Source organism: Sprattus sprattus (genome assembly GCF_963457725.1).
Source record: "Sprattus sprattus genome assembly, chromosome: 6".
Classification (NCBI taxonomy): Eukaryota; Metazoa; Chordata; class Actinopteri; order Clupeiformes; family Clupeidae; genus Sprattus; species Sprattus sprattus.
The window spans coordinates 18,175,936-18,189,641 of NC_137925.1; the positions used below are offsets into that span (position 1 = coordinate 18,175,936).

Here is a 13,706-nt window from a genome sequence, read left to right on the forward strand (position 1 = left end):
TTGTTTTGCTTTTCAGCATTACTTTTAATGTTTTGTTTTACATATAAATAACCTCACAGGTAATTTAGACAAAAATACAGATACTGCCACGTCCCTGTCTTGTTTACTGATGTGACGTGCAAAAATTACAATTACTCTTTGTTCACCTGGTTTATCCGTATCGTATGTCTCAAAATACATTTCATAGTCTAAAAACTTAAGTTTGTGTCAGTGAGCCAAGCTAGGGCTTCTTTGTTCAAAGTAGACAATGTGTTTGTTTAGGGGCCCCACAAGGGCAATCTGGAGCATCCCACAAGTTCACGTGCTGTCACAGGTGTATACGTAAATATTGTATGTGCTGTATGTATTGTATATACATGTTTATTTTAAATAGGGAACACAATAATGGCACATACACTAGGTCTACAAAAATGTATTTTTTAGAACATATTTAGACATTGAGGCCTGATTTGAGCTTAACAAAGAAGGCTCAGCAGAGGATGAACTTCCTGAGGCTGCTGAAGATGTTCAACCTGCCAAAGGCTATGGAAGGTTTACTGGTCATGGCTGACCTCTCCCACCAGGTGGTAAGAGACTTTTGTCCAACAGGACCAAAACCTCACGCCATAAGAAAGTTTTTTTTTTTACTGACAGCCGTCAGTCTCAGTAACACTGCCCCAAAACTCCTGTTTCAGCTCACAGACAGCTACTGTATTCGGTTTGTCATATTGATATAACTTTGCATTGTTGCACATTTCTAAGATTCTCCTTTTAAACTCATATTTATGTACAAATGTAGCTTTTGTAAAAAAAGATTTATCGTCTTTTTTTACATTGTACCTATTAGTGCCACATAACTAAGACAAATTCCGGTATATGGAAACATTTGGCAATAACCCTATTTATGATTCTGAATCACTTTTGTAAGTAGCAGGGCATGTTAAGCCCCAGCTGAGTCACATACATAGGTATGCTTACAGTCTTCGCCTACAGATGTACAGGTAAACAGTGCCCTAACCTATGTCTTCTAAACTTATGTTGAGTCGAAGGTAACAAAGTCAACAAGTAGTTTTCATTTGTTTGCTTCTCGTTAATACCACTTTTGGAGCTGTATCCCTGTAATCCCTTTTTCCCCATTTGCACCGCCACCGTTGTAAAAGTATGTGTTGTATGTATTAAATACATTATATATGTGTTAACAATTGTATTGCATATCCACATATTTTCAATAGGTCACATAATAGGGGAAGTTCGACTCAGAATTATGTTGAGCCTATTTATACCAAACACATTCTATAGGCTAATTTTGTTCAGTAATGTTTACGATGTTCTATTAGTATAAATACAACGTTTTTTAAATCAGCTATGTGGACCTTGGTGTGCAATGCAACTTTATGGATGTGGTGATGTATTATTGATTTAATGGTGAAATGAATGATAATAAAAGACATAAAACTAAATGTTGTGTAGGCTACCATCTCATTCCATGTTTTTTTGCTAGATGAGTGACCTAAAAGGACAACATTTGCAGCTGCAATATGGAGTGTATTTATCTAGACTAGTTAAACATTTACACATTTGTCAAAACGGATTTTCAAACTAAATTTTGTAGCGTACCTTATTTTGACGCTTTTCGCGCTAGCTCTTATGCAGTAGTACAATTGTGCGAGTTAGAGCAGGTGACCGTGATTGCCACCTACTGATGTGGAAGAAACTATCGCACGTTTCATTGAGAAAAAAAACTTTTACTTCCGTCACAGGGAACGATGGGATGCTGTTATGCTACTGGTACGATGTTGCCCTCTGCGATGAACATGGAACAACATTAAAGCGATCCCTGGGAGGACTGCACAGCTCCACTTTAGTTAGAGGTATATTTAATCTGTGTTTGAATCTTCCCTTAAATATTATGTTCAGCTAACATGCAGCAAAAACATACATTCAGTCATTGTAATGCAGGCAAATGAACACACAATTCTCAAAGTCATCGGCAAAGACATTGCTATGTCCACACCTGCTGGTAGAGGGGACGAACTGTCAATGAACTTTCGACAGGTTCCGTTACCAGTAACTACTTCCATGCCACCAATGCAAGTAAGACCATAGACAGCGGGTCTGGGCAGTAAGTAAGTTGAGGGTAATATGACTGTTAGCTTATATGTGTTCTATCGACTCTACGAGTTACTGTTATGAAGGAACGGTTTTTCGAGCGATCGGTGTTTTTCCCCCCGAAAATGTCTTTCTTCCAGAAGGGAGCCACGGCATTCTCGAAATAGAACGTAAACGAACGGATGTTTTTGTTTCATAGACACAGGGAGGTTCTCATATGCCTATGGCTTTTTTGCCTCGTTTGCTCACAATGTGAATGAATAGGGTTAACTCCCATGTTGTTACGCAAAAGTCAAAAGGCGTCCTCTAGTGTTTGGTTGTAGACGGCAATGTCAGCCTGTGATTCCGTTGAGTGGTGAGCAAACTTCGAGTTCCACGTAGTGTGAGGACTTTTCTAAACCTGATTGTTCAAATCCTTGATTGTGATTGGCTAAAAGCCGTTGTAAAATCCAGCATTACCTTACAATTGGACCTGATTACATTCCATATTACTGCGCAGCGAATGGCAAGGCATTCATATAGCGCATTTCATACCCAGTGTTCCATCTGGCTGTTGCGTTGCTTCAAGGGTTGCGTGGCAACGATTTATTTAGGAACTATAATTTTTAGTGGCGGAAGAATGACGGTTTATCATTAAACTATTGTTTCTTAAATTGAATTGTCTTTATTTATGAAACCATATCAATTATGTGTAGTAACAGGTTTAGAAAAGCAATAAGCCCCGCGAGTCCGTGCTTTGCGCTGATTTTAGAACAGGTAAGGGGGTTTAACGGCACTCCGCTTCGCGTCGTGCCTAACAACTCCCTTACCTGTTCTAAAATCAGCGCAAAGCACGGCCTCTTGGGGCTTATTGCTTAAGTCTATATTGAGTACACTAAATTAGCCTATATTGAATGTTAAGGTTTATATGTATTGAAATACAGCAATACATTTCCAACTAAATAACACAGAAGTATTGATTTGTATTCATAACTACAATTATGTCGGTCATTTCTGCAACAGTTGCCAACGATGAAGTAACTTCCTTAACAGTCTCGTGTGTTGTTTTGGGTGTGTTCTTCTAGATGAAAGTCCTTACAGATGGGGGTTAGTCGACTTGATGTGCTTTACAGAAGGCTTCTCCTGACCAAGCTGTTCATCAAAGGATGGGGAAAGCCAGAGGACCTAAAAAGGTAGACCTTTGCCATGATAACTCCACTTGCAGTGCTAATGCACAATCTGTACAGGGGCTTGTTGACTAAATTGCAGCTTTGTCAGTAGTAAAATGTGACAGCCTTCCTCCATTGATAACATACATTAAAACAAAACTACTGGGTTACATAATAAAATGGAATGTGTGACAATGCATGCAAAAATGCCTGACAGTGTTGTATTGTAACCTTGAAATCATGTTATGTTTTGCCCTTTTTTTTGTCCTAGAATATTTGAGTTCAGGAAAATTATTGGTGACCGAGAGAAGTGTAAGCACCTGGTACCCAAGGATTATCCTGTTTATATTGATAAGGTGAAGCTACTTTTTCTCCGTCCTTAGTGAAGCTTTTCTCTTGTTATATAGTGGTCCAGATCAAGTGCTGAGGTATATAATTAAGTATATAATGTATAATGTAACATGTAATGTGTAATGCAAGTATATAATGTGCATATAATGTCCACTGAGCTAATTTAAGAATGTCTGGTACATTTATCTTTGTTTTATTTAAAATGACATAGAGCACTGAAATGCTATCAAGTAATTTGTATTGTTAACAAGACCCAGTATGCTTAACAATAACCCAACCATACGAAATGTATCACTTAAAAACACTGAAGCACGCATTATGTCAATGTTAATTATTACTTTACTACCATATAATGATTAAATAAAGGGTCAGATGGTATAGAAACATGCAAATAAATGTGACCAGGAGGATTATCATAATGATTGGTTTTATGTTCCTAGGTAGAGGATGAGTCAGACTGCAAAATTCATAACGGCCATTTTATATCACCCCTGGAGGAGATTGTGCCAGGTGTTTTGCCAACAGAGTCTGTAAAAGCCAGGTGAAGTCTCAGCTGTGTTATGTGGTGGACTGTGTATTAACTCTTTCATCAGACAAGATCATACCAATGACCTTTGATCATCTCTCTTCAAGGTTCCAGTTTATCGTGCCCAAGAAATGGAAGAAACACCACCCCGTGTGCATACACCTGGCAGGAACAGGTGACCACGTACGTTGACGCTGAATTATATGTTAGAATGAGTTCACTATGGAAGCGGTGGTCGCAGATGATTGTCACAACTTGTGCCCACCTTGTGATCTATTCTGCAGTTCTTCTGGAGAAGGCGTACCCTTATGGCCAGGCCAATGATAAAGGAGGCAGGAATGGCATCCCTGCTACTGGAGAACCCATACTATATCCTTCACTGGGCTTCATCCTGTTTCAGGAACCTTTCTTAGTGTGGTTGTGAACAATACGTTTTTGTTTGGGAGAACTTACTGAGTTGGCTGTCCATTCTGGTTAAAATAGTTTTGCCAGGGAAGTCGTGTTAGGAAATGTTTGGGATTATGCATCATTATGCATACCGTATTTCAACACATTCTGAATATACCAACAAATTAGGAAATGTCAAAAAGAGACCGTTGTAACTGCCTACCAGAGATTTTAAGCTTATACTTTTTTAAGGACAGTGGTTTCCTTCTGTGTTGGATAGAGCTGGCAGAGGTTAGGAGAAAATGTATACTTTAAAAAGCAAAATGGTCCATTGTGCCAAAAAATGTTTTGTCAAACATTTCCTTAACCTTGAACAGCACATGGATACCGGAAACCAAAAGACCAGCTGTAAGTATATTTAGTCTGAACTATTTGACTGACATTTCACTTGTATGCATTTACCGATAAATTCGACATGTCATCATTGCCTGCTTCGGTATTCAAGCGTGTTGCACGCTGATGTTTTGATTTGTCTGTTCTTTGAAAAGACGCTCCAGTCTGAAGAACGTGTCCGACCTATTCGTTATGGGGGCAGCACTCATCCTGGAGTCGGCCGTGCTGCTCCACTGGCTTGAGAGGGAGGGCTACTGGCCGCTGGGCATGACCGGAATCTCCATGGGCGGCCATGTAAGTCTCTTTTGTTCCAGTTCCTATTTATACAAACCCACTGAATGTACACAATGCAGAACGCTTTATCCAGGAGTGCCTGGATGTGAATTTATAGCCATCTGAACCCTCACCCAGCTGGAGCATCCGCGTCCGCCAAGAAACAAATATTCCTCATGACGACATAACTATAAAAACACTCGGCTCACACCACTTTGATCTTTCCCCTCTTTGGGTTAACTCCAGCAAATGTAGCCCTAGATGATTTCACTGGAATGATGCAGGACTTAAATTATTTAGCTTTTACTCATTTGCAAGTTAGCCTGGTGTTTTGGGTGCTGGGTGATTGGTGCCTGTTCTGGATACTTGCATCATATGTCTCTTTCCTTGATCCCTGGAGAGCATTTTGAAATAGAGTGCGGCTCTCAGTTGACCTTGTGGTGTTAAATAAATGAATGCACCCTGTGCCAAGTTCCTTGTGTTTCTCTCTAGCTAAGTTTGTGCAGTTTTCTTTACCTTTGACCTAATTATATTTTTTCACTTTTCTGGACAGATGGCATCTTTGGCTGTGACAAACTGGCCCAAACCTATTCCTCTGGTGCCATGCCTCTCCTGGACCACAGCCTCCAGTGTATTTACCACAGTAAGAACTGACCTCTCTCAGGGTTTAGGGGAACCCAGTCCAATATTGTTATGATATTATGCTTAATGTTGTACGAAGTTGGTTCAGTAGTCAAGAATTCATTTTTACTGTTGAGTTCTCGTCATGTTAAATGCAAACAAACAACAATGATTGACAAAAAGACTATTGATTTTGATGACGTGTCCATCAGTTTGTTTGTAGGGGTTTCAGAGTGGGCCATCTACTTCACATGATTTTCCTCTCTCTCTCTTCAGGGTGTTTTAAGCAAAGCTGTGAACTGGAGACAACTTGAGAAGCAGTATGCCATGCACACGGTTTATGAAGAAGAGATCATTAGAATGCTGGAGTACTGTGGGGTCAGTTCACTTTGCCTATAAATGTTGTCACAATAAAAAAAGCTCTAGTAAGACAAGTAAGTATGGGATAATGTCAAGTCCGGAGGGTCATAATCGAAAAAATAAATCCTGACGGAATTAACAGGACAAGCAGCCGGGGAAGAACACTTAAAGTGCAGTCAAAATCCAGTACAAAAGGACAGTCGGATTGCTGTACAAATCCAGGTTCTATGAATTGCAAATCTATAATTAGAACAGTAGTGACCCGATGCAAAGCCATGAGTTATAACAACTGGAGAAGGTGTTGACCCTGCACCACAAATTTGTACATTTAGTATTAAGGGATTAACAATAATCCAGTTGTAAAATGCAGTGTATTTTTATGAAAATCCTTTTGGAGATTAACTCACAGAAAAGTCCAACATGTTGATTTTTTTTTACACAACAGACCGATTCATTCAGGATGGGCCAAGACTTTGTGAAGTTCTCCCCTGGCAGCTTTGACCTGGAGTTCTCCAATGAACTGCTGGGCCTGGACCGGCAGGAGAGGCAGCACATGGGCCTGCGGTCCTCTTCTCTGCGCTCGCGGGCAGGCGGCGGAAACAAACAGGGCAGCGGCAAAGGGGGCGAGGTGTCCGGTGGATCGGAGCACGAGCAGCTGGACCACATGCTTTCGGCGGTGAGCAGCAGCGGACCACACATCGATATGCTCCACGCCAAGAGCATCGCCCGCGCCGCCAGCGGAGATGGGAGCAGGGGAGGAATGGGTCAGCGTGACTCACTCCACAGGGAGTCACTCTTCTTTATGAAGGGAGTCATGGATGAGTGCACCCACATTGCCAACTTCTCAGGTGGGCTCACTGTGTGTGTGAGTGTGTGTGTGTGTGTGTGTGTGTGTGTGGGGGGGGGGGGGGTCCATGGCCAGGGCATAGGGCATAGGCCAGGAGAGGTGTGTGCTTCTGCTCCTTGTTATTCATTCATGGCATCCAATCCAGACATAACACCCGGCATGTTTTTGTCATTTGTACTAACTTTGTAATTCGTGGATGTGAGGCCATATTTTGTTTCCTCTTTAGTGTTGTACACATAAATCAAAAAGTACATGTTGAAGTGTGCATTTTGAGTCAAAAGAAGTTTAGCTCCCTACGTATGAGTGAACTTCATGTCCAGTTATATATATATATAAACATAGCACAAAAAGTAAGGAAATTTGTGTTTGGTATATTATTTCTTTGTTGTAACAATGCTTCTTGGCAATAAATCTTATACCGTTGGAAAGCCTGTTTATTTCCCTTATTGGTAAATTTTTCATGGGTGCAACCCACATACTCAGCTGTGCTGCTCATCCCACAAATGCATGTTCCTTACAAATGAGGAACCATTTAAAAGGGAAATAAACAGGCTTTCCAACGGTATAAGATTCATTGCCAAGAAGCATTGTTACAACAAAGAAATAATCTACCAAACACAAATGTCCTTACTTTTTGTGCTATGTTTATAATACTGCAGAAGCCAATTAGACATCCTTCTGTTTTTGCAGTTCCTGTGGACCCCAGCCTGATCATCATAGTGCTGGCCAAGGAGGATGCCTATATCCCCCGCACTGGTGTGAGGAGTCTGCAGGAGATCTGGCCTGACTGTGAAGTTCGCTATCTCAATGGAGGCCACGTCAGCGCCTACCTCTTCAAACAGGGACAGTTCAGGTAGACGAGGCCCATCCACATATCTTCACAGAATTGACAGCTTCATTTTACTGTTTAATAGTAGTGATGGGTGGTCAAAATCTATTTGTCTTATAATTACGGTTGAAGAACATGGCTGTTTTTCTTTTATAAATTATGACTTTCCATTTATTTTTCTGTCTCTAGGCGAGCTATTTATGATGCCTACGACCGATTTCTTCAAAAGTATTCCAGTCTTTAGGAGTTCGTTTTGGAACCCACCCCATTAACAAGCATGCTGTTAACTCAAACAAAGCCAAGGTGTGTACAGTGAAGAACATGGTACTCTTCTGATGACTGAAGAATCTTGAAGGAATCCTCATACAGTGGGAAAGATAGTGTGGTGCTATGAGTCGCATTTGTTGGTATTTACATACACGTAGTATTTATGAGAAAATATCCATTGTTCAGTTCACCTGATCTTCATGCCAATCCACAACTTGTGCTAACCTGTTTTCACAGTTCACTACATCACCTCCTTATCCTGGTTGCCTTCCACTGTGTTACTACGCATTGCAGGGAAAGTTTTTTAATAAAAGTATTGTATTTTTGGATAAAGATCAATGGTGTTTCACAATAACTATTAAAGAAGGTTCCAGTTGATTCTGTCCCCATTGCTTTGTTCCAGTGTGTTTTCTGTGTTGCCATCAAACATTTTTCATTTGTGTTGCTGTGTTATGATGGAGGGGAGACCTACCACTGCCAAATAGAGTTAATGAAAGATTCCCTTGTATTTTACAAACAAATTCTTTTTAATATCTAGAGTATTAATAGATGTTTATTATACTGACCATTGAATGTCATGCCCCTTGTTATATTGACTGTTTGACCTGAAGATAACATTTTCCTTCAGATTTCTTCACTGAAATAAAAATGGAAAAAGACAGGTGTGTTGGAGAGTAAGATTTTTGTGATACCGTTAGATATTATTCTTAAGTATTCGAACTAGTTTCGCATTATATAGTTTATGAGATACAGAATAAAAACCGTTTCAAACTAAAAATTATTTTTCTTAACATGGATATCTATTTCTTGAGAACAATATGTAGCCTATGTCGTACTGTGCACTTGGCGAAAATATTGCAGGAATCTCTTGTGCGGCGGGCGCACGGATCTTTGGTGTTGTGTTATACATTATGACATCATGACGTTGAATTTGTATTTGTATCCCCACGTTATTATGCAACATGATTTCCCGTGTACACGGGGAGGATAATGACATGTAGGGACGGGAACAGCAGGGCGGAAACGGAAATACTCCTCTGACGTTTTGTTATGTATACCAGCTGATCTGGCAATCAAGGCGATCTAGCTAACAACATCAGCCAGCAACTCTGAGAAAGTCGCCGCGCCTTGTCATCATATCTGCAGTTTTTGTTGGTCACCTACCGCAGGTAGAACACCACTCAATTTCGGCGACATGCCCTTTAGGTGAGAATTCAGGTCTCTTACACTGTACGGATTCAGTTGTGCAGAGAAGGCCACAACTAAGTGGCCTACTACGTTGTTCGGTTTGCTTAGCCAGCTGAATAGCCTTGGGGGACTGCAACATTTAGATTACTTAACAACAGAAGGACTATGGTTAAACATGTTGTATACCCAAAGTATGATCAAGTGGCCTCGATGTCATCCGTGGCATCAAATGTCGCCATAGAATCACTCCCCAGGGGCATGTCTTTTCTGTGAAGAAAAAAAGCTATCCTAGCTAACTCGCTGGACTAGTTTCAGCAGGTACACAGCTAGTGACAGAAGACAGGCAATCCGTCGGAACAGAAAACTCTAATGCGAAGTTAGGCTACTCTACGGATATATTCTACCACTAATTCAGTTACTATTCCTCGAAAAAGTCAAAATGTGGTTGAAGCTGTTCTTCCTACTTCTGTACTTTTTGGTGTTGTTTGTTTTGGCACGTTTTTTTGAAGCCATAGTATGGTATGAAACGGGCATTTTTGCCACTCAACTGGTGGACCCTGTCGCATTAAGTTTTAAAAAGTTAAAAACCATCCTGGAATGTCGGGGATTGGGATACTCAGGTTTGGCAGAGAAGAAGGATGTCCGAGAACTGGTCGAAAAATCAGGTTAGTCCCGTGGCTGTCGACAAACATATTACCACCTTTGGTATACACAATGTATCTCAATCGGTACATCATTCTTCTGAATGCTTGTAGCTAGGCTACTTACAAGAATGAAAGAAACATGCATTTGTTTAATCTTATTTGCTGGTTTAATGCAGGTGATCTGATGCAAGGGGAACTTTACTCTGCTCTGAAAAATGAGAAAGAACTGCAAGGGACAGACTCAAGCACTACATTTAGTGGGGAGATGCACTTTTATGAACTGGTGGAAGATACCAAAGATGGGATATGGTTGGTCCAAGTAAGTTTCTGTCACCCCAAATAGGAATGGATTTGTAAGTTCAGACATTCACTGAATCACTGAAGGAAATTACATCAGCATTTCTTACTTAAATTGATCCATGTGGTGGTGTAAAATGTATTTTTTACCCTGTACTTATGCAATGGATTCCAGATGTAGTCGAGTACAACTGCATTTCTGTGAAAAAAGAGATGGATCACTTATTATACGCATTTTTAACTAGGTAATCGCCCAGGGCAGGGACCCGCTGCTGAGTAAAGCCAATTGGGGTAAAATGAACCAGAAAGTGTCCCAATTTGGTATTCGGACTGGCACTTTCAACTGTTCAAGCGACTCAAGGTGAGAGATTCTTGGTGAAATAATTCTAGTAAAAATATAAAATGTCTTTTATATGAACATTTTGAAAGGCTACATTTTAATGCACAGTATCAGGCCTATTTATTTTTATTTTATCACAATGAATCAAAGAAAAAAGTCAGTATTTACAAAATCATATAAATAAAGCAACTCATAATTTCCACTGAAGCTGCAATATTTGGTGAAATACTCCTATATGGGTTGGTGTGCAAACAGAAATTGAACTGTATGCACACCAGTATATGTTGCAGGGGCTGTTTGTGGAATGCACATTCTTCATGGACTTAGTGTTTTTGCATACATAGAGAGTTACATACATAGAAAAGATGTTTCCCCGCTGTTTAAGAGAGTTGATTTAAATGGTAATTCAGTTTTATTCTTAAATAAGTAAAGTTATTTACCTCCTGTATGAGGAGCCACAAAGGTGCCTTATTGCCTTAATCATGAAATAAGAGTGAGGCAGTGCTTCATAAGTTATTTTTAAAAAAACTCACATGAAGGTATTTTTCTCTCACAGATACTGTCGTAAGCGTGGCTGGATGAAATCCACACTCATCATGTCCGTGCCACAGACCTCAGCCTCAAAGGGCAAAGTCATGCTTAAGGAGTACAATGGCCGACGCATCGAGACGGAGCACATCTTCAAGTGGATGACTGCACACGTGGCCTCGCGCATCAAAACCATCCACTCCTCCCAGCAGCTTGCGGACGACTGGTACCAGCAGGGCGAGCATGCGGTCAAGATGTTCCTCTTCGCCGAGCTCGATCAGCCACCGGCTTTCTTCTCGGCCCTCAGCATCAAGTTCACAGGTCGCATCGAGTTCATCTTCGTGGACGTGCGTAACTGGGACAACGCCAGCTGCCTGGAAGAGATGGGCATAAAGCAGACGCCCTCCTACATCCTCAAGACGCCCGAGGGCATCTACAGGTATGGGAACAGCACTGGGGAGTTCATGTCCCTGCATGCCATGGACACCTTCCTGCGCTCAGTGCAGCCAGAGGTCAACGACCTCTTTGTCCTCAGCCTGGTCATGGTCAACCTCATGGCCTGGATGGACCTTTTCATCACGCAGGGTGTGACGATTAAGCGCTTCGTGGTGCTCATTAGCACACTAGGGACTTACAACTCGCTTCTCATCATCTCCTGGTTGCCCATCCTGGGCTTCCTGCAGTTGCCACACCTGGAGAACTTCTACGAGTACAGCCTGAAGGTGCTCCGCTACGCCGACACAACAACCATCGCCTCCTGGGTGAGGGCGGACTGGACCTTTTACTCCTCGCACCCGGCACTCTTCCTCAGCACCTACCTGGCACACGGCCTCCTCATCGACTACTTTGAGAAGAAACGCCGCTGCGGCGAGCAAGACCAAAATGCCAACAACCTGGAGTGGCTGACCAGTCTGTGGGATTGGTACACCAGCTACCTGGTGCACCCCATCGCCTCCTTTCAGACATTCCCCAACGAGTCCGACTGGGACGACGATCCCAACTTCCTCCTGGAGAGGCTCGCCTTTCCAGACCTCTGGTTACGTCCCCTCATTCCCATCGACTACATTAAAAATCTGCCCACCTGGAGGTTCCAGTGCTCGCAGGTCAGCACCACAGATGGCCACGCTGACTCCGAAAGTAACGGGGTTCACATGTGCGGGCTTAACAGAGACCCAGGTGAACACTGCAGTGACGCGGACAGCCCCCATATAGGTGACCGCTGTTCAGACGAATCCTGGTCCGGTGGTGGAGAGGCGCAGGATGGCGAATCTTCCCCCTGGCCCGACGACATGCTCCACTGCACCGAGTGCGTTGTGTGTCTGGAAAACTTCGGAGTCGACTGCTTAGTCATGGGATTGCCGTGTGGTCACGTTTTCCACCAGCAATGCATTGTGGTCTGGCTTGCAGGAGGAAGGCACTGTTGTCCAGTCTGCCGATGGCCGTCTTACAAGAAGAAGCCATTGAGACCGACCCATGGAGCAGACTTGCAAGAACAGGAGTAGCAGTCTCGTCCCTTTCCCATCACCTGCTTCCCACACCTAACTTATATAAATACTTGATGTGTCCATTGTTAGTCTCTAGTTTCCCTTTTGTTGTTTGTTTTTGTTTTTTGTTTTCATTGGCTTGAGCCTACATGCATTTAGAGGTATATGAGTTGCAATGGGTAATATAATCCTAACATCATTATTAGCATTGGTAATTGTAACAAAAAAAATAAAAAATAACAGTGGAATAAGATTTCGTCACCCTACTGGGTCTGATTTGCCTTGTACGTAATAGATAATAGATTTGATCTGCATTGCAGCTGTAATTGTAAAAACGTCAACTTGTGAATGCCTCTTTGCGATGGTTTGCTTTGTTATTGACATGAGGCAGCCATCTTTACAATGATATGGTCCTTCTCCCACTTTACTCATATGACTCAAAAATGCAGGTGAAGGTTTCACCAAAAAATCCACGTATATGCTCCATTAATGAGCAGAATTTAATGTGTGTTTAAAAAGTTTGTCAAATTATGTAATTGTTACAAAGTTTAAAAGTATGTTTGTTTTACCGACAGACTTCTTGGAAGGGTTTACTAGATGGTCAGTTTATGATTGAAAAAAAAGAGAGGATATATACAGATGTTTATTTCCAGGCATGTTATTTTGATATTTATTCCAAAAAAACAAAACTCTAAAGCGACAACTGTAATTGTGACATCATGTAAAATGCTCAAAAAATGATTGCACAAGACCAACTGACCCAGGATAATAAACTTCAACTATGGTCCTGGCCTGGTTTAATGTGCCAATTCATGAAAGGCTTTTGATCAGGCTCTAAATGCAATTAAAATTGGCGTTGTATTAACACTTCTAAAAGGACTGGGTCCCCCTGCTCACTTCTGTGATGTAATCTAAATCAGAATAGGTTATGAACAGAGAATAGCAATGTTCATTGAAATAAAGTTTATTTTTCACCTGGATTTACCTTGTGGAAATGTTCCCAAATAAATTGCAGTGTGTCTGTTACTTTTAGTGAGGTGTTGGAGCTGGTTTCATCCAGCTGTTATGTTGTTGCTGAATTTGTAAAAAGGTATTTTCTTTTTTGCCATACCCGGGAATGTACTGTTTTAAATAA

The 13,706-nt window shown here is 41.5% G+C and overlaps 2 protein-coding genes across 4 annotated transcripts; both read left to right on the plus strand.

Moving 5' to 3' along the window:
- The first annotated feature begins 1,721 nt into the window (after positions 1–1,721).
- Positions 1,722–8,468, plus strand: abhd18 (abhydrolase domain containing 18). 3 transcript variants are annotated; one of them, XM_080840585.1, is made up of 13 exons: positions 1,722–1,850; positions 3,153–3,260; positions 3,508–3,592; positions 4,028–4,128; positions 4,221–4,296; positions 4,398–4,482; positions 4,881–4,908; positions 5,049–5,187; positions 5,720–5,809; positions 6,064–6,165; positions 6,593–6,995; positions 7,685–7,847; positions 8,013–8,468. In XM_080840585.1, exons 2-13 carry the CDS (start codon positions 3,169–3,171, stop codon positions 8,065–8,067), a joined length of 1,419 nt encoding a protein of 472 aa, XP_080696711.1. In that variant the 5' UTR covers positions 1,722–1,850; positions 3,153–3,168; the 3' UTR covers positions 8,068–8,468. The 3 variants fall into 3 exon arrangements, with proteins under 3 accessions (XP_080696711.1, XP_080696712.1, XP_080696713.1); XM_080840586.1 differs by lacking the exon at positions 1,722–1,850 and adding an exon at positions 2,045–2,073; XM_080840587.1 differs by lacking the exon at positions 1,722–1,850 and adding an exon at positions 2,068–2,101.
- A 697-nt stretch (positions 8,469–9,165) lies between these two features.
- On the plus strand, positions 9,166–13,567 carry rnf103 (ring finger protein 103). The gene is made up of 4 exons (XM_080840703.1): positions 9,166–9,943; positions 10,099–10,241; positions 10,465–10,580; positions 11,116–13,567. The coding sequence occupies exons 1-4, from the start codon at positions 9,718–9,720 to the stop codon at positions 12,587–12,589; spliced, it is 1,959 nt and encodes a 652-aa protein (XP_080696829.1). The 5' UTR covers positions 9,166–9,717; the 3' UTR covers positions 12,590–13,567.
- Positions 13,568–13,706: the final 139 nt, after the last annotated feature.